General features: G+C 48.2%; 1 protein-coding gene across 2 annotated transcripts; it reads right to left on the reverse strand.

The window, feature by feature from the left end:
• Positions 1–1,234: 1,234 nt before the first annotated feature.
• On the reverse strand, positions 1,235–19,326 carry DFFB (DNA fragmentation factor subunit beta). Of its 2 annotated transcripts, XM_040326554.1 has the most exons (7): positions 19,093–19,325; positions 14,915–15,044; positions 10,989–11,168; positions 7,928–8,007; positions 5,847–6,017; positions 3,386–3,486; positions 1,235–1,667 (listed from the first exon to the last, which is right to left on the reverse strand). In XM_040326554.1, the coding sequence occupies exons 1-7, from the start codon at positions 19,291–19,293 to the stop codon at positions 1,433–1,435; spliced, it is 1,098 nt and encodes a 365-aa protein (XP_040182488.1). In that variant the 5' UTR covers positions 19,294–19,325; the 3' UTR covers positions 1,235–1,432. The 2 variants fall into 2 exon arrangements, with proteins under 2 accessions (XP_040182488.1, XP_040182489.1); XM_040326555.1 differs by lacking the exon at positions 5,847–6,017 and having other exon boundaries at positions 19,093–19,326.
• Positions 19,327–19,382: the final 56 nt, after the last annotated feature.

The raw sequence follows: 19,382 nt of genomic DNA on the forward strand, positions 1-19,382 counted from the left end.
CTTTCTCTTGGTGGTATTTAATCACCACTGGGGGGGGGGGGGGGTTCATTTTTGGTGAAATAAATGAAAAAAGGCCGGAATTAAAAACGTAATTTTGCAGACAGGTGATTTTTCTCCGCTGATGAGGGGGCACTGAAGAGGCAGCACTCATGAGTACTGTAGAGGTGGCACTAATGAGTACTGCACTAATAGTTGGCACTGATTGGCAGCACTGGTGGGCACATATTGGAAGCACTGTTGGGACTGCACTGATAATGAGTGTAGATTTCCCTTTCACACAAGCCGGTTATTGGCTCTCCTCTCCTCGCCTCATGCTGCCAACGTGAGGAAAGGAATTCCGATAACCAACTTCTGTTTACATCGTAATCAGCTGTGATTGGACACAGCTGATCACATGGTAAAGAGCTGCTGATTGGCTCTATATCTCGATCTGAGTCTCAGCGGATGCAATCACAGGTGGACATGTTATCACGGCCTCCCAGAGCTGTGATACTTGTGTACATGGGAGGAGCCTGTGATACTTGTGTACATGGGGAGGAGCCTGTGATACTTGTGTACATGGGAGGAGCCTGTGATACTTGTGTACATGGGGAGGAGCCGGTGATACTTGTGTACATGGGAGGAGCCTGTGATACTTGTGTACATGGGGAGGAGCCTGTGATACTTGTGTACATGGGAGGAGCCTGTGATACTTGTGTACATGGGAGGAGCCTGTGACACTTGTGTACATGGGAGGAGCCTGTGATACTTGTGTACATGGGGAGGAGCCTGTGATACTTGTGTACATGGGGAGGAGCCTGTGATACTTGTGTACCTGGGAGGAGCCTGTGATACTTGTGTACATGGGGAGGAGCCTGTGATTCTTGTGTACCTGGGAGGAGCCTGTGATACATGGGATTTTTTTTTGTTTTTTGCAAAGATTTCAAACAATCTTATCTCACGTTGTGAATGTTTGTAGAATTTTGAGGAAAATAATGAATTGAATCCATTTTGGAATAAGGCCGTAACATCACAAAATGTGGAAAAAGTGAAGCTCTGCGAGTACTTTCCGGATGCTCTGTATATCGCCCAGCAGTGCACACCGGGTGCAGCCTAATTACTTGTACAGTCCAGCTGCTGAGAGACACCCGCTGGTGACCACTGGAACTACCCCTGTGGATTCCAGCAACAACAATGCCCCCAGCAGGTGACCCAAGGAATGACACTTCATACCAATAAACAGGAGGCGTTTATAGACGTTGGGAAAATACAAAAGCTGCATTTTTATTTGAAATAAATAAACCAATCGGTGCACAGGAGATTTCATGGCTGTAAAATAAAAATAAAATACATATTTTGTAATAAATGAGATAAAATCAGTCGGTGATTAAACATCAGTGTGTTCTCCTTCTATAGAAAGCTGCCATGATAAAAGTAAAGCCCCCAAATCCCATCACGATACTTGGCTCAGAGGTCTCTTATTTCGGGGTCTCCTCTGATTGGCGTAGATCTTGGACCTATCACAGGACAGGCTGTGCGCGGTTTTCTTATGACAGGCGATGTGGACCAGTTTGAGGTTCTTTGTGGTAAATAAAAGGTCAAAAAAATATTGATGGTTGACCCGTCTCCCGTCACTTTCCTTCACGGCTTCCACCAAGCAAGGCAAGATCGTTCGACTCTTCTCAATCCTGAAGTGTGGAGAGAAAACACAAGACATGAATAATACGGGATTATCATCTGCCCTAAAATCTGGGAAAAATAGTGTCCCATCATTGGTGTCAGTGGGAGGAATAGTGTCCCATCATTGGTGTCAGTGGGGGCAATAGTGTCCCATCATTGGTGTCAGTGGGGAGGAATAGTGTCCCATCATTGGTGTCAGTGGGAGGAATAGTGTCCCATCATTGGTGTCAGTGGGGGGAATAGTGTCCCATCATTGGTGTCAGTGGGAGGAATAGTGTCCCATCATTGGTGTCAGTGGGAGGAATAGTGTCCCATCATTGGTATCAGTGGGAGGAATAGTGTCCCATCATTGGTGTCAGTGGGGGGAATAGTGTCCCATCATTGGTGTCAGTGGGAGGAATAGTGTCCCATTATTGGTATCAGTGGGAGGAATAGTGTCCCGTCAGTGGGGAGGAATAGTGTCCCATCATTGGTGTCAGTGGGAGGAATAGTGTCCCATCATTGGTGTCAGTGGGAGGAATAGTGTCCCATCATTGGTGTCAGTGGGAGGAATAGTGTCCCATCATTGGTGTCAGTGGAAGGAATAGTGTCCCATCATTGGTGTCAGTGGGAGGAATAGTGTCCCATCATTGGTGTCAGTGGGAGGAATAGTGTCCCATCATTGGTGTCAGTGGGGAGGAATAGTGTCCCATCATTGGTGTCAGTGGGAGGAATAGTGTCCCATCATTAGTGTCAGTGGGGGGAATAGTGTCCCATCATTGGTGTCAGTGGGAGGAATAGTGTCCCATCATTGGTGTCAGTGGGAGGAATAGTGTCCCATCATTGGTGTCAGTGGGAGGAATAGTGTCCCATCATTGGTGTCAGTGGGAGGAATAGTGTCCCATCATTGGTGTCAGTGGAAGGAATAGTGTCCCATCATTGGTGTCAGTGGGGGGAATAGTGTCCCATCATTGGTGTCAGTGGGAGGAATAGTGTCCCATCATTGGTGTCAGTGGGAGGAATAGTGTCCCATCATTGGTGTCAGTGGGAGGAATAGTGTCCCATCATTGGTGTCAGTGGGAGGAATAGTGTCCCATCATTGGTGTCAGTGGAAGGAATAGTGTCCCATCATTGGTGTCAGTGGGAGGAATAGTGTTTCATCATTGGTGTCAGTGGGGGAATAGTGTCCCATCATTGGTGTCAGTGGGAGGAATAGTGTCCCATCATTGGTATCAGTGGGAGTAATAGTGTTTCATCATTGGTGTCAGTGGGAGGAATAGTGTCCCATCATTGGTGTCAGTGGGGGGAATAGTGTCCCATCATTGGTGTCAGTGGGAGGAATAGTGTCCCATCATTGGTGTCAGTGGGGGGAATAGTGTCCCATCATTGGTATTAGTTGGAGGAATAGTGTCCCATCATTGGTGTCAGTGGGAGGAATAGTGTCCCATCATTGGTGTCAGTGGGGGGAATAGTGTCCCCTCATTGGTGTCAGTGGGAGGAATAGTGTCCCGTCATTGGTGTCAGTGGGGGGAATAGTGTCCCCTCATTGGTGTCAGTGGGAGGAATAGTGTCCCATTGGTGATATCTTTTTTTATTGCTGTCACAATGAATCCACTTCTATGGGCTGTTGACACACAGCGCCAAGGCAGATGCGGACGCAGAAAACAGTGGCTGAGCACACAGGGCGAGTGGCAACCCCCCATCTGAAGGAGCCCAAAAGACACAAAAACAAAACGCGTGACGTTACCCGTGGTCGAGGTTCCACGTGCTGAAAAGAATTCGACTTTCTTTGTTGCTGTACGGATTGATGGAGTGCCGGGAAGTGCAATTCTTCTCATCAAACGCTCCCTAAAATAAGAAAATGAATACAGTAAAACCTCGGATTGCGAGGAAAATTCCTTCCAGAAACATGCTTGTAATCCAAAGCACTTGTATATCAAAGCAGTTTTTTTACAGAGTATAAAAGAGAAGAGAGGCGCCTCTAAGTGTAGCAATAAGTTGCTAAATGTTGGACCTTCATTACATGTCACCCATATTGCTACACTTAGAGGAGGAGTCTCTCTTCTCTTTTATACTCAGGTGTGACATGACGCTACTCTTATATCAAGACATCGCTTGTATATCAAGGCAAAATTTATTATAACATTTTGCTTGTTTTGCAAAACGCTCTCAAACCAAGACCCACCCTCCCCCTCCCACCGCCATCTGGTGCTTCTCCGGGCACTCCCGTGCCATTGGGGGTACAGAGCAGGGCTGTGGAGTCGGTAGATAAATGTTCCGACTCCTCAGTTTTATGTACTTCCGACTCCGACTCCTCTGTATTAATATGCGAATGTATTTTATACATTCCTTGAGGGAAAGAAACGCAAACTACCACAGGACTACTGGCTGGGAAGCCAACAGTCTACTGTATTGCACAGTTTAAGCAAAAGACAAACACAATGAAAACAACGTTTTATAAAAAAAAAAATATTAATCAATCAAGTGGCTGGATAGTAGCAGCAGGCATAAACATCAGGAACAGGATCTTTACCAGTTCAAAAATACAAACCACATTATTTGGTTGTTTTAGAACAAAAACAAAGCTTATCTATAATGAACCAAAATCTGCAAAACCTAGAAATGGTTTATAATAATCTTGAAATGTAGTTCTAGGCTTAGCAAATGCAAATCAATTCAATGTAGAGTTCTAAGGAAGAGAATTGCCTCTGCCAGATCCTCTTTCATAGAGGCTCTTAAAGCGGGGGTTCACCCTCCTTGACATCATTAGACCATTACATTCGGCATCGTAGCGCGAGCTACGGTATGCCGGTCTTAAATTTTTAATCCCCGTACTCACTGTGCTATCGATCATTGAAGATTCCGACTCCCGCGGGGAATTGGCGTGCCTATGGAGAGGGAGGATGATTGACGGCCGGCTCTGGCACGTCACGCTCCCCGAAGACAGCCGGAGTAGGTCTCGGCTCTTCACGGCGCCTGCGCACAGGCTATGCGCAGGCGCCGTGAAGAGCCAAGCCTATTTCGGCTATTTCCGGAGAAGCGTGACTCGCCAGGGCCGGCCGTCAATCACCTTCTCTCACCATAGGAACGCCCATTCCCCGGAATCTTCAATGAGCCATAGCACAGTGAGTACGGGGATAAAAAATGTAAGACCGGCATACCGTAGCTCGCGCTACGATGCCGAATGTAATGGTATAATAAAAAAAAAAATATTTTTTTTTTTTAATAAGGGTGAACCCCCGCTTTAAGTCAGACTTTATTATTTTTAGGGCTGAAAATAATCTTTCGACACTGACTTGGGTGGGTGGCATTGGCTTCTTCAACAGTAAGTTTTGATGAGCGATCGTACTTTTCAACTTCTTTTAGTGCTTTATAAAACTCCTGTTGGAATTTTTTTATTTGGACACTTACTGGTTCTCTAACATGCGTTCCCTGTAAAAGCAGAACACAACACTATGGAAAGTAGAAGTATTGCAGCTCCTAATTGTGCGTTGCGTGCCATATAGTGAAGCACATGAAAAGCGCGCTTCTTCGCGGTCACTTAACCTGTTCGTTTTGCGGTTACGTGAGGCACTGCATGCATTGGTCTTTATTCTCACAGTAGAGAAGTCATTAATTATAACTTTTTGTGAATTGGGACATTTAAACTTGCTTTTTTTTTTTTTAATTCCAATCTAAATTTAGTAGGAGTCGGAGTCGGTGCATTGTTTGCCGACTCCGACTCCAGGTACCCAAAATTTCCCCCGACTCCGACTCCACAGCCCTGGTACAGAGAATGAATCGGTCAGATGAGGAGGATAGAGATTTCCAGTGACCAGATGGTCACCGGTCATCTCTCTGATCGCCAGAGGCCCGGGCGCGACGTTATGACGTCACGCCCGGGTTCTCGGAAGCAAACAGAGCCACGATCGCGGCTGTCAGCATGAGATTGGTGATTTTTTTTTCGATCTCATGCTTTCCAGCCTGGCGGAGAGATGTGGGGGGAGGGGAAGGTCTTATTGACCCCGCCTCTCTCCATAAAGAGGACCTGTCACCATAGATTCCTATTACAAGGGATGTTTACATTCCTTGTAATAGAAATAAAAGTGATCAAAAAATAAATAGAAATGTTTAAAAAATTACATAAATCAGTATAGACTTCCTTTTCACAGAAGGACGGCCCGTGCACGACGCCGCGGTGTCAAAGCAATATGGCGGTCGCGTCTCACCTGACAGGAGAACCACCCCTCCTCCGTACACAGACGTTTGGCCTTGTGCTCCGTCCTGTCGAAGTAACTTCCATTGTGCTCGGCACTTTTCAGCTCCTTGTTCAGCGCCCCTATGAGGCCGGCGTATTCCTCCCTGGCAGACGGGCCCACGGTGGCTGCTGAACTCTGAACCTGGAGAGGAGGAGGAGGAAGGGGGCAAAACAGTCTGAGCTTTGCTAGGAAATCATCTGATCTTTGCAAGAAATTCCCCCCCCCCCCCCTAGGGTGACCACATTTCCAAACTACCATTCAGGCACACCATCCCTTCCACAAGGGAATTTTGGGGCCCCTTACACAGCTTCAGGCATGGGCCCACCTGGAGCAGAGACCGGGGGGGGGGGGGGGGGTGCTGCCGCCTGAAATTGAGAAGCAGGGGGGGGGCCTTTACAAAAAAAAAAACGGAAGAAATAAAGAAAAATATATATATGAAATAAATTATAAAAAAAGGGGGGTTGCCATCCGTGGCCCTTGGGGACCTCTGGGCCCTTTAATAAAAAAAAAATGTATATAAAAAAAATATATATATAAAAAAAATTATAAAAAAAGGGGGGGGGGTTGCCATCCGGAGGCTCTGGGGACCTATGTGCCCTTTAATAATAATAATTAAAAAAAAAAAAATATGTATATATACACAAATAAAAAAATATAACTTTTTTTCTTTTTTTTTTATAAAAAAATAATAAAAAAAGGGGGGTTGCTATCCGGGGCTCTGGGGACCTCCGGGCCCCTTACAGGTGTACTTGCCTGTACCCCCTGATGGCGGCCCTGCCCTTCCCAAATATCATCTTGTGCTGTAACAAATCACAGCACAGTGATTGGACACAAGAGGCGGGATTTATCATTTCTCCAATCTCAAGCAGGGGGCGGGGACTGTGCTCCTTCAGACATCTCCGGCCAGGACAAGTACTGTCAGTGAGTAAAGCGGTGATGTGGCGGCCTTTTTGGGGGCATCAGTTTGGCCCTGGGGGTTGGCTGTGTCAGTTTTATTCCGGGGCACTGTTTTGTCCTGGAATGAATGTGCCCGGGACAGACCTGCAAAATGCGGGCAATCCGCGACACGTGGTCACCCTAGCCCCTCCCCGTATAATGTGTCTGAGTATAGACACAGAGGAGCGCTCATGAACATTTTCCATTGACACTGCAGAGACACCTCACACCTGCTAGGTGGCGCTAATGATCATCCCGGTATACACTGTGTGCAGCTGGCTTCTGTATGATAAATAGGTACGGCCAGGGCTGGTTAGAAATCACGGGGGCCCCATACAGCCTACCTGACAGACCCCCCCAAAAATGATCGAAATTAGATTTGTGCTAAAAATACGCTAACATCATTAGCGGAACATACAGAGCCTTGAAAAAGTATTCATACCCCTTGAAAATCCCCACATCTTCTCAGGTTACAACCAAAAATGTAAATGTATTTTATTGGGATTTTATGTGAGAGATACAAAGTGTCACATAATTGTGAAGTGGAAGGAAAAATGATACAAATAAATATGTGAAAAGTGGGAGGGGGGGGGCATTTGTATGGCGCCCCCCCCGGAGTCAATACTTTGTAGAACCCCCTTTCTCTACAAGTCTTTTTGGGGGGTGTCTCTACCAGCCAGGGAGATACAATGTAACACTGACATATAATCACACACATTTGATGGACTTGTGTCTTTTTTCAACCTCACCTACTATGTAACTATGACTCTAATTAGGGAACTCCTGAAGGCAATTGGTTCCACTAGATTTTAGTTAGGGGTATCAGAGTAAAGGGGGGGCCATACAAATGCCCCCCCTCCCCCACACTTTTCACATATTTGTATAATTTTCCTTCCACTTCACAATTATGTGACACTTTGTGTCTCTCACATAAAATCCCAATAAAATACATTTACGTTTTTGGTTGTAACCTGAGAAAATGTGGGGAGATTTCAAGGGGTATGAATACTTTTTCACGGCACTGTATATAGAGGGGTATGAATACTTTTTCACGGCACTGTATATAGAGGGGTATGAATACTTTTTTCAAGGCACTGTACAATACATAGATTCACCTCTTTCATGTAACCCCGGATCCGGCTCTCACATCTGAACCTCATATAACTGGACTTGTTCTTAAACCGAGACTCTATGCCTGAGAAATATAAAAACAGAAATACAGAGATTATTTGTAGCTTCTTTTTCTATATTACAAGCAGTTTCATTGAGATAAACAGTGAGATCCGACTCCACTCCAACTTGGTCTCTAGTCTCTTGACTAGTGGTGGTCTGTAAATACCCTGAAGAAGCCAACCCTGGCGAAACATGTTGGGTTCAAAAAACCACGCTATGACCATCCACATCATGAACACCAATCATCAATTATATGATCTGTATATACTGTATACACTCGAGTATAAGCCGAGATTTTCAGCAAATTTCTTTGTGCTGAAAATGCCCCCCTCGGCTTATACTCGAGAGTCACCTTTTTGCGCCTGAACTCCCGGACTTTGTGGACCCGGTACTGGCCGTCCCCTGGACTCCAAACTTGGCGCACATGTAGCCCCACTCTTTTTCTACAAGTGTGCAAAGTTTGTTTTCTGGGGAATCTACGGCCGGGGAGCACCGATTTTTCAAAGCCTGGCACCACTTCCATAGACTCCCATGTTAAACGTCTAGTCATGGGCACAGTGAGGCATGGGCACAGTGAGGCATGGGCACAGTGAGGCATGGGCACAGTGAGGCATGCACATGGACACAGTGAGGCATGGACACAGTGAGGCATGGGTACAGTGAGGCATGGGTACAGTGAGGCATGCACATGGGCACAGTGAGGCATGCACATGGGCACAATGAGGCATGGGCACATAGAGGCATGGGCACAGTGAGGCATTCACATGGACACAGTGAGGCATGGACACAGTGAGGCATGGGCACAGAGAGGCATGGGCACAGAGAGGCATGGGCACAGAGAGGCATGGGCACAGAGAGGCATGGGCACAGTGAGGAATGCACATGGGCACAGTGAGGCATGCACACTAGGCTTATACTCAAGTCAATAAGTTTTCTATTTTTTTGTGGTAAAATTAGGTGCCTCGGCTTATATTCGAGTATATACAGTGTATATATATATATATATATAAATAACACACACAGACTTTTTATTGAATACATTTTTAACCTTTTGTGATGTTTTATATATAATGTCGTTCTTACTATTTTTGGCACCACTATAATCCCACACAATACCCCGTTGTTCCTTCTAATGAGGTGTCAAGAACCCGGAAGAGACAGGTGTCCCCCTGATGACATCAGAAGAAGATGGCGATAAGGAACTAGGTGTGTAGTGATGGATCCCTACAGATCACCAATGGATCACTAGGCATGTATACCCAGTTATAGAGGGAAGTGGGGGGGGGGGGTGACGTTACTCCAAACACCCTACAGGTCTCTATAAATTCAGTCCAACTCTACCTGAGTTCATTGTGGGCGGATTTTAACCACTTAAGACCCGGACCAAAATGCAGGTAAAGGACCCAGTTTTTGCGATTCGGCACTGCGTCGCTTTAACAGACAATTGCGCGGTCGTGCGAAGTGGCTCCCAAACAAAATTGGCGTCCTTTTTTTCCCACAAATAGAGCTTTCTTTTGGTGGTATTTGATCACCTCTGCGGTTTTTATTTTTTGCGCTATAAACAAAAATAGAGCGACAATTTTGAAAAAAATGCAATATTTTTTCCTTTTTGCTATAATAAATATCCCCAAAAATATATAAAAAAAACTATTTTTTTCCTCTGTTTGGGCCGATACGTATTCTTCTACATATTTTCGGTAAAAGAAAACGAAATAAGCGTTTATCGATTGGTTTGCGCAAAATGTATAGTGTTTACAAAATAGGGGATAGTTTTATTGCATTTTTATTAATAATTTTTTTTTTACTACTAATGGCGGCGATCAGCGATTTTTTTCGTGACTGCGACATTACGGCGGACACATCGGACAATTTTGACACATTTTTGGGACCATTGTCATTTTCACAGCAAAACGTGCTATAAAAATGCACTGATTACTGTGAAAATGACAATTGCAGTTTGGGAGTTAACCACAGGGGGGCGCTGAAGGGGTTAGGTGTGACCTCATATGTGTTTCTAACTGTAGGGGGGCGGGGCTGAACATGTGACATCATTGATCGTGCTTCCCTATATCAGGGAACAGACGATCAATGACAGCGCCACAGTGAAGAACGGGGAAGGAGTGTTTACACTCACCTCTCCCCGTTCTTCAGCTCCGGGGACCGATCGCGGGACTGCAGTGGCGATCGGGTCCGCGGGTCCCGCAGCCGCGGTCACAGAGCTTTGGACCAGGTCGCGGGAGGTTAAAGGCTAAGCACTTAAAGAGAACGTACAGGTATGTGCTTGTGCCCAGCCGTGCCATTCTGCCGACGTATATGTGCAGGAGGCGGTCCTTAAGTGGTTAAAGGGTACCAGAAAGGAATTAACAAAAACTGAAAAAAATTATTATTTTAATAGATATTAATCATTTTTTTTTAAACAAAAAATCACATTAAAAACATACAGATTTTGACTCTCCATAGGAGTCATTCAATAATAAATAATAAATAAATAACAATTCCCTATTGATACATACAAGACAACATCGCTCTACGTTTCGCTTGTCGCTTCTTCAGGACTTATTGTCACATATCAAAGAAAAGGGAATCTGTATAGAAAGAAACTTTTTTTTTGTTATTTCCCCTTTCTATACAGATTCCCTTTTCTTTGATATGTGACAATAAGTCCTGAAGAAGCGACAAGCGAAACGTAGAGCGATGTTGTCTTGTATGTATCAATAGGGAATTGTTATTTATTGAATGACTCCTCTGGAGAGTCAAAATCTGTTTGTTTTTAATGTGATTTATTGTAAAATATATATATATATATATATTAATATGTATTAAAATAATATTTTTTTTAATTTTTGTTAATTCCTTCCTGGTACTTTTAAAATCCGCCCACAAAAGTCCTAAGTTTTCAATTTACAGTCTATTTGGATGTGGTACCCCCCCCCCCCCCTTTGGCCCTTTCTTTTCTTTATATCTACCCGAGTTCAATCGTTCACCGATCAGCCATTGACTGACCTTCAAACCACGGCCCGTCTTCCTCGCGGCGTTCTGCCGCAATATTTTCGTTGAGGTTTTGGACAAAGTCAATCAGGATCTTCTGAGTCTTGGGAGCCTGTTCATCCAATAGGAGCTTCCGGGCCGCTTCGGGGACACCGGCCAGACTTGTGTAGAACGTATTCAGCAACCAATCAATGCCTGTGACAATATTTTTGGGAAAAGGAAAGAAAAAATTTGTGAGAACGATCGGAGCCGGATCGCCCATAAGACTCGATTCAAACATCTCCGGGTCCAGGAAGGAAAGAAAAGGGAGAAAGAGTCAGAATATAGAAGTTACTCCACCGGAATCACCGGTACAATGGTAGAACCTCAATGGCCTCATTCCCCCGGGACACACAAACTGGAGACCTGAGAGTGGCTCAGGCCCTCTGTCTGCCTTTGACATCGCACGAACGCCTTACCATGGGCATGTGCACAGGGTGTGCCAGGTGTGCCCAGGCAAACCCTAATCCAGGGTTTTTGAGGCCAGCCGGTAATTGAGGCCGCCGGTTTGCGGCCTTCTGCAGGCCTAAGCTTCCTTTTGTGAAGGCCGCAAAGCCGTGGTCTCAATTACCGGTGGGTGCGAGCCCGCCGCGATTGTGCCCCGCGCCGGCCGGTAATTGAGGCTGCGGCTTTGCGGCCTTCTGCAGGCCTAAGCTTCCCCAGGCGCCAGGTCACAATTTCTTGTTGTAATTGCGACCGGGCGCCCGGATTTTGTCGAGCCCTGCCCTAATCACCTTTTACAGAACATTCCCCCTACTACCCGGGCTCCCTCCTTACCTCTGCAGTGCTACTGGCTTCTCTCCTCTTCCACCAGCTGTTGCTGCAAGGATGTTTTAGGATGAGTGGAGGAAGGGGTTGGTAAACATGTAATTGACCATCCCCTTCCCTTTCTGAATGAACATTGTGAGTGATCATCAGTGTAAGTTTGAGCTTTGAGGGGCACACCTTCATGCAATAGACTGCGCACACCTATGCGCGTTACCATCCCCCAATCTTACACCTCCCCTGAATTACCACCCCCCACTCTTACTTGGTTACAAGCACTCTCGGTATAGAATTTCGTAGGTCTACATTTCTTCCTACCACCTCTCAAATCATTCTCTCTGCATTAATAGGGCCGGGACAAGGGGGGGCGCAGTCGCCCTGAGTGCAACACCCTTATCCAAAAAGGGGGTGGGGCTTGGCTCAGTGAGCACCCCACTGCCTGCATGCTCCACATTAGTGGTGGGCAACTGGTCAACCGTGACTTTTTATTTGCTTAAACACCGCACTCCACCATGCCCACACTCTACCCCCCCCCCCCTTACACCAACTGCCCACACTCTACCCCCCCCCCTTACACCAACTGCCCACACTCTACCCCCCCCCCCTTACACCAACTGCCCACATTCAACACCGTGCATGAGAAACTGCCCACATTCAACACCGTGCATGAGAAACTGTCCACATTCAACACCGTGCATGAGAAACTGCCCACCCACCCCCAGCTGCTAATAAGCAAGTGAATGAGTATGCATGCACAGTGCACCCTCCATGCCAACTATGGGCGGGCAGAGCACAGTTGGGGGTTGGAGAAAGGGCAGCCAGGACAGTATGCCCATCATAGGCGTGCGCACAGGGTGTGCCAGGTGTGCCCTAATAACCCTGTGCAGAACAGATTCCCCCTACCGCCCTGGCTCTGCCTCCTCCCCCCCCCACAGCACTCCCGGCTCCCTTCCTCTCCCACCAGTTGTTGCTGTGGATGTTTTAGGATGAGTGGGGGAAGGACCCAGTAAATATGTCATTTACCGGCCCCTTCCCTTTCTGAATGAACATTGTGAGTGATCGGTAGAGTGTGTTTAAGCTTTGAAAGAAAAGAGGGGGGGGTGAATGGCAAATGTATGCTTGTGCCACATCCAGCCGTGTTTGAGGTGCACACCCTAATGCCAAAGGCTGCGCACACCTATTATGCCCAGCTATAACATGGCCAGGGCCTTCTTCATAGCATCATGGGCCCCTGGGCAAAGTAATGCACTGGGGCCCCTACCAGCTTGCCCCAATTTACACACCTACTTTCAAGAAATAAAGTATAAGTAGTTGATATAATTAAATATATATTCAATAGTACTTTCAATAAAATCGATTTTACAAAAGGAAAACATTCAATAAATCAAAGACTAGTCAACACAAAGGGCACATTACAGGGGGGGGGGGGGGGGGGGGGTCAGAAGGGCACATTACAGGGGGGGGGGGGTCAGAAGGGCACAGTACAGGGGGGGGTCAGAAGGGCACAGTACAGGGGGGGGGGGGTCAGAAGGGCACAGTATAGGTTCCGGGATGCTTCCTGGGACAGTTTAGTAAAAAGCATGACTGTCCCAGCAAATCCAGAACAGTTGGCAAGTATGATGTAATGCCAGATTATTGTGGGGCCCCCCCACGTACCTGGGGCCCCTGGGCAGTGCCCAGGAGTGCCCTTGCATTGAGATAGCCCAGAACATGGCCACACCCTGATCTGTATAAGGGGGGTCACATACTTTAGGGGAGCTTTGGAGGTCCAGAGCCACAAAATAAGGGAACTGGATAAGGAAGCAGCCGAACGGAGCCGGTGTGAAAGTGGTGGAGCCTCCTGTGGTTTTACTCGTAGGAGTTTTGTAATGTTTAGACAAGTGCAATTCATTTAGTTCCGAATTCGTTTTTTAACGACTTTTGACAAAATTTGTTAATTCCGAAATCTCAGAATTTTTCAATTTCCGAATTTCTAAATTTCGGAAATTTAAAATTAGGAAATTCAAAATTTCGAAAATTTTAGGCAAGAAAGCATTAGAGGAAACATAAATAAAAACAAAAAAAAAGCATAAAACAAATAAATATGATCTACTTCCCTATCTATCTACTAATGATGGGAACACGAGGATGACAAACAGTCACTGCTGACTGAGAGTTCCACTTTGTGGATTTGTTCCGCGTTGTGTAGTGATGGTGGAAACCCCTGGGAGGGTTCTAGTTTTGTGGAACTTTTACATTCTTTTAAATAAAATGGGCCAATGAGCTATAAAACAGGAGCCCCCGGCTCGACTGAACTCATTGGTCAGCATTACACCTGAAGATGACACCCCCCTCCCCTCCCCCCATGAACATCACTTAGAACAAGGTTTGACAAATTTGCTTGGAATCTCGGAGCCAGCTCAAAAAGTTAGGAGCCAGAAAACACGCCCCGTCCCGCCGAGCTCGCGCGCAGAAGCGAACACATACGTGAGCAGCGCCCGCATTTGTAAACGGTGTTCAAACCACACATGTGAGGTATCGCCGCGATCGTTAGAGCGAGAGCAATAATTCTAGCCCTAGACCTCCTCTGTAACTCAAAACATGCAACCTGTAGATTTTTTTAAACGTTGCCTATGAAGATTTTAAAGGGTAAAAGTTTGTCGGCATTCCACGAGCGGACGCAATTTAGAAGCGTGACATGTTGGGTATGAATTTACTCGGCGTAACATTATCTTTCATAATATTAAAAAAAATGGCGATAACTTTACTGTTGTCTTATTTTTTAATTAAAAAAAGTGTAATTTTTTCCCAAAAAAGTGCTATTGTAAGACCGCTGAGCAAATACGGCGTGACAGAAAGTATTGCAGCGATCACCATTTTATTCTCTAGGGTGTTAGGATAAAAAATATATATAATGTTGGGGGGTTCTAATTAGAGGGAAGAAGATGGCAGTGAAAATAGTGAAAAATGACATTAGAATTGCTGTTTAACTTGTAATGCTTAACTTGTAATACCAACGGCTCACCACCAGATGGCGCCAGCTCACAAAAGCCAAGACCCCCCTTCCAAGCCAAGTCGCCAGGACCCTATTTCTAGTCGCCATGGCGACCTGTCGCCCTGGATTTGTTGAGCACTGACTTAGAATTGGCGTGACTTACTTCCCTTCCACGTCTGATCGGCAGTCAGGATGACGAGTTCCGTGTTATCCGGGAGAGACCTGAGATACTCCTCATCGCTCACCTCCGTCCCGTCTTCATACAGACACACCCGGGTATTCCTAAGGGGGAGCTGCAAGAAAAAAAAAAAAGAACACCCCGATTACCCTTCATAGCGCTACGGAAATGCTGTGCAATGAGGAATCACACATAAAGGGGAACTCCGGGCTCTACATATTATAGGGGGAGATTTACTACAGCTGGAGAGTACAAAATCTGGGGCAACTCTGCATAGAAACCAATCAGCTTCCAGGTTTTATTGCTATATTATCAAAGCGTAATAGAAGAAGCTGACGTTAGGAGCTGATTGGCTCCCATGCAGAGCTGCACCAGATTCTGAGCGCTCCAGTTTTGGTAAATCCTCCATATGCAGTGGCGGTGCGTCCATAGGGACGCAGGAGCGCCGCCCCCTCTGGCTCGCTCACAGCCAGTAAAATATACAGATTCGTACACTGTATGAATCTGTATATTTTTGCCGCTGCCGCCCACTATTCAGCTGGCCAGATGTTGAGCGCCGGTCAGCTGAATAGCGGCAGCTGACTGGCTGTGTGGAAGTGCCTGTCAGGGGGTAGTCGGCTTCCTGAAGCTCATCCTCGGGACGTACCGGCCGTACGTCCGAGGATAAGACTGACAGGCGTCTCAGCCAATCAGGTAACCTGATTGGCTGAAGCGTCATCGAGGGCGGGACGAGGGACATCGAGGGACGTAGAAGCCATAAAGGTAAGTGCCAGGGGGGTACTGGGCACGGTGGCTACAAGTGGGGGCACAGTGGCTACAATTGGGGGCACAGTGGCGACAATTGGGGGCACAGTGGCGACAATTGGGGGCACAGTGGCGACAATTGGGGGCACAGTGGTGACAATTGGGGGCACAGTGGCGACAATTGGGGGCACAGTGGCTACAATTGGGGGCACAGTGGCGACAATTGGGGGCACAGTGGCTACAATTGGGGGCACAGTGGCGACAATTGGGGGCACAGTGGCGACAATTGGGGGCACAGTGGCGACAATTGGGGGCACAGTGGCTACAATTGGGGGCACAGTGGCGACAATTGGGGGCACAGTGGTGACAATTGGGGGCACAGTGGTGACAATTGGGGGCACAGTGGTGACAATTGGGGGCACAGTGGTGACAATTGGGGGCACAGTGGCTACAATTGGGGGCACAGTGGCAACAATTGGGGGCACAGTGGCTGTGTTTGATGGCATAGTGGTGACAATTGATGGCACAGTAGCTGCGTTTTGATGGCACAGTGACTGCATTTGATGGCATGGCGCAGGAGCGCCGCCCCCTCGCCTGCTCTCTCACATAGATTCATGCAATGCATGAATCTATCTATGGTCCCTGCTGCCGCCCCTATTCATGTGCCCGACCCTTTGTCGGGCACCGGGCATATGAATTACAGCGGCAGTGGTGTTTTGGCGGAAGCGCCTGATTAGAGCCATAGGCTCCAATATGCTTCCAAAAGGGTAAACAGCGGGCGCACTGCATTACTCAGTGTTGTGTTAGGGAAGCGAATACATTGCTTCCCTAACACTGACCCGCCTCTCAGCCAATCAGGTGCACCGGGTCTAGTTACCCTGTCACCTGATTGGCTAAAACACCAGGCGCCGCTATTGGACGCCTGACGGGACGAGAGGACAGGAGTCGGAGATGAGGACGGTGTGGAGAAGTGCCCAGCCCCCGCAGGAGACATGAAGAACCCCGCTCGTCGCCGTCACCCGCTGCCCCACCAAGACAGGGTAAGTGCCGGGCAGATGGTGAGCGGGTGGGGGTCACACTGGTAGCATTTGATGGGCACACTGGCAGCATTTAATGGGCACAGTGGCAGCATTTGATGGGCACAGTGGCAGCATTTGATGGGCACAGTGGTGGCATTTGATGGGCACAGTGGTGGCATTTGATGGACACAGTGGTGGCATTTGATGGACACAGTGGCTGCGTTTTGATGGGCACAGTGGTGATGCTTGATGGGCACAGTGGTGGTGTTTAATGGGCACAGTGGTTGCGTTTGATGGGCACAGTGGCAGCGTTTGATGGCACAGTGGCTACGTTTGATAGGCACAGTGGTGGCGTTTGATGGCACAGTGGTGGCGTTTGATGGGCACAGTGGCTGCATTTGATGGGCACAGTGGCTGCTCTGATGGGCACAGTGGCTGCTCTGATGGGCACAGTGGCTGCATTTGATGAGCACAGTGGCTGCGTTTGATAGGCACAGTGGTGGCATTTGATGGGCACAGTGGTGACGCTGGATGGGCACAGTGGTGGCGTTTGATGGCACAGTGGTGGCGTTTGATGGGCACAGTGGCTGCATTTGATGGGCACAGTGGCTGCTCTGATGGGCACAGTGGCTGCTCTGATGGGCACAGTGGCTGCATTTGATGAGCACAGTGGCTGCGTTTGATAGGCACAGTGGTGGCATTTGATGGGCACAGTGGTGACGCTGGATGGGCACAGTGGTGGCGTTTGATGGGCACAGTGGCAGCGTTTGATGGGCACAGTGGCTACGTTTGATGGGCACAGTGTCAGCGTTTGATGGCCACAGTGGTTGCGTTTGATAGGCACAGTGGTGGCATTTGATGGGCACAGTGGTGGCATTTGATGGGCACAGTGGTGGCATTTGATGGGCACAGTGGCTGCGTTTGATAGGCACAGTGGTGGCATTTGATGGGCACAGTGGTGGCATTTAATGGGCACAGTGGTAGCATTTGATAGGCACATTGGCAGCATTTGATGGGCACAGTGGTTGCGTTTGATGGGCACAGTGGCTGCGTTTTGATGGGCACAGTGGTGATGCTTGATGGGCACAGTGGTGGTGTTTAATGGGCACAGTGGTTGCGTTTGATGGGCACAGTGGCAGCGTTTGATGGCACAGTGGCTACATTTGATAGGCACAGTGGTGGCGTTTGATAGGCACAGTGGCTGCATTTGATGGGCACAGTGGCTGCTTTGATGGGCACAGTGGCTGTGTTTGATGGGCACAGTGGCTGCATTTGATGAGCACAGTGGCTGCGTTTGATAGGCACAGTGGTGGCATTTGATGGGCACAGTGGCTGCATTTGATGAGCACAGTGGCTGCGTTTGATAGGCACAGTGGTGGCGTTTGATGGCCACAGTGGTTGCGTTTGATGGGCACAGTGGTGGCATTTGATGGGCACAGTGGTGGCATTTGATGGGCACAGTGGTGGCATTTGATGGGCACAGTGGCTGCGTTTGATGGGCACAGTGGCTACATTTGATGGGCACGGTGGTGGCGTTTGATGGGCACGGTGGTGGCATTTGATGGGCACAGTGGTGGCATTTGATGGGCACAGTGGCAGCGTTTGATGGCACAGTGGCTACGTTTGATAGGCACAGTGGTGGCGTTTGATAGGCACAGTGGTGGCGTTTGATAGGCACAGTGGTGGCGTTTGATGGGCACAGTGGCTGCGTTTGATGAGCACAGTGGCTGCGTTTGATAGGCACAGTGGTGGCATTTGATGGGCACAGTGGTGACGCTGGATGGGCACAGTGGTGGCGTTTGATGGCACAGTAGCTACGTTTGATGGGCACAGTGGCAGCGTTTGATGGGCACAGTGGTGGCATTTGATGGGCACAGTGGTGGCATTTGATGGGCACAGTGGCTGCATTTGATGGGCACAGTTGCTGCGTTTGATGGGCACAGTGGTGGCATTTGATGGGCACAGTGGCTGTAATTAAATTTTTTTTTTTTAAATGTTTTCAGTTTCTTTGCGCCCCCAAACATTTTTGAACACCGGCCGCCCCTGACACACACATATTTATATATATATATATATATTACACACAAGCCCCTCCCCTCCTGTACCTGCAGCCTCTTGCCCCCCCCCTCCTGTACCTGCAGCCTCTTGCCCCCCCCCCCTGTACCTGCAGCTTCTTGCCCCCCATCCCCCCTCCTGTACCTGCAGCCTCTTGCCCCCCCCTCCTGTACCTGCAGCCTCTTGCCCCCCCCCTCCTGTACCTGCAGCCTCTTGCCCCCCCCCTCCTGTACCTGCAGCCTCTTGCCCCCCCCTCCTGTACCTGCAGCCTCTTGCCCCCCCCCCTCCTGTACCTGCAGCCTCTTGCCCCCCCTCCTGTACCTGCAGCCTCTTGCCCCCCCATACCTGCAGCCTCTTGCCCCCCTTCTCTCTCAGCTCTCTCAGGCTCCTGCACGCCACTCCATACTTCTCAGCGCCGCTCAGTTTCCTAACTTTGAATATTTTCATGTGTTCCTCAGAGGAGACACTTCCGCCCATATCAGAGGAATAACATAAACATTTCCTCTCCTTGTTACATTGTATCCAGTGAAGTATAGGTTGGAGCATGCGCGCTGCCTTCCCCTATCATTTACTGTAGATAAGCAGAAGGGAGTACACCCATTCCGCATGCGCACTAACCCATGGAGGCGGGACGC

The sequence above is a fragment of the Rana temporaria genome, chromosome 10 (genome assembly GCF_905171775.1).
Source record: "Rana temporaria chromosome 10, aRanTem1.1, whole genome shotgun sequence".
NCBI lineage: Eukaryota > Metazoa > Chordata > Amphibia > Anura > Ranidae > Rana > Rana temporaria.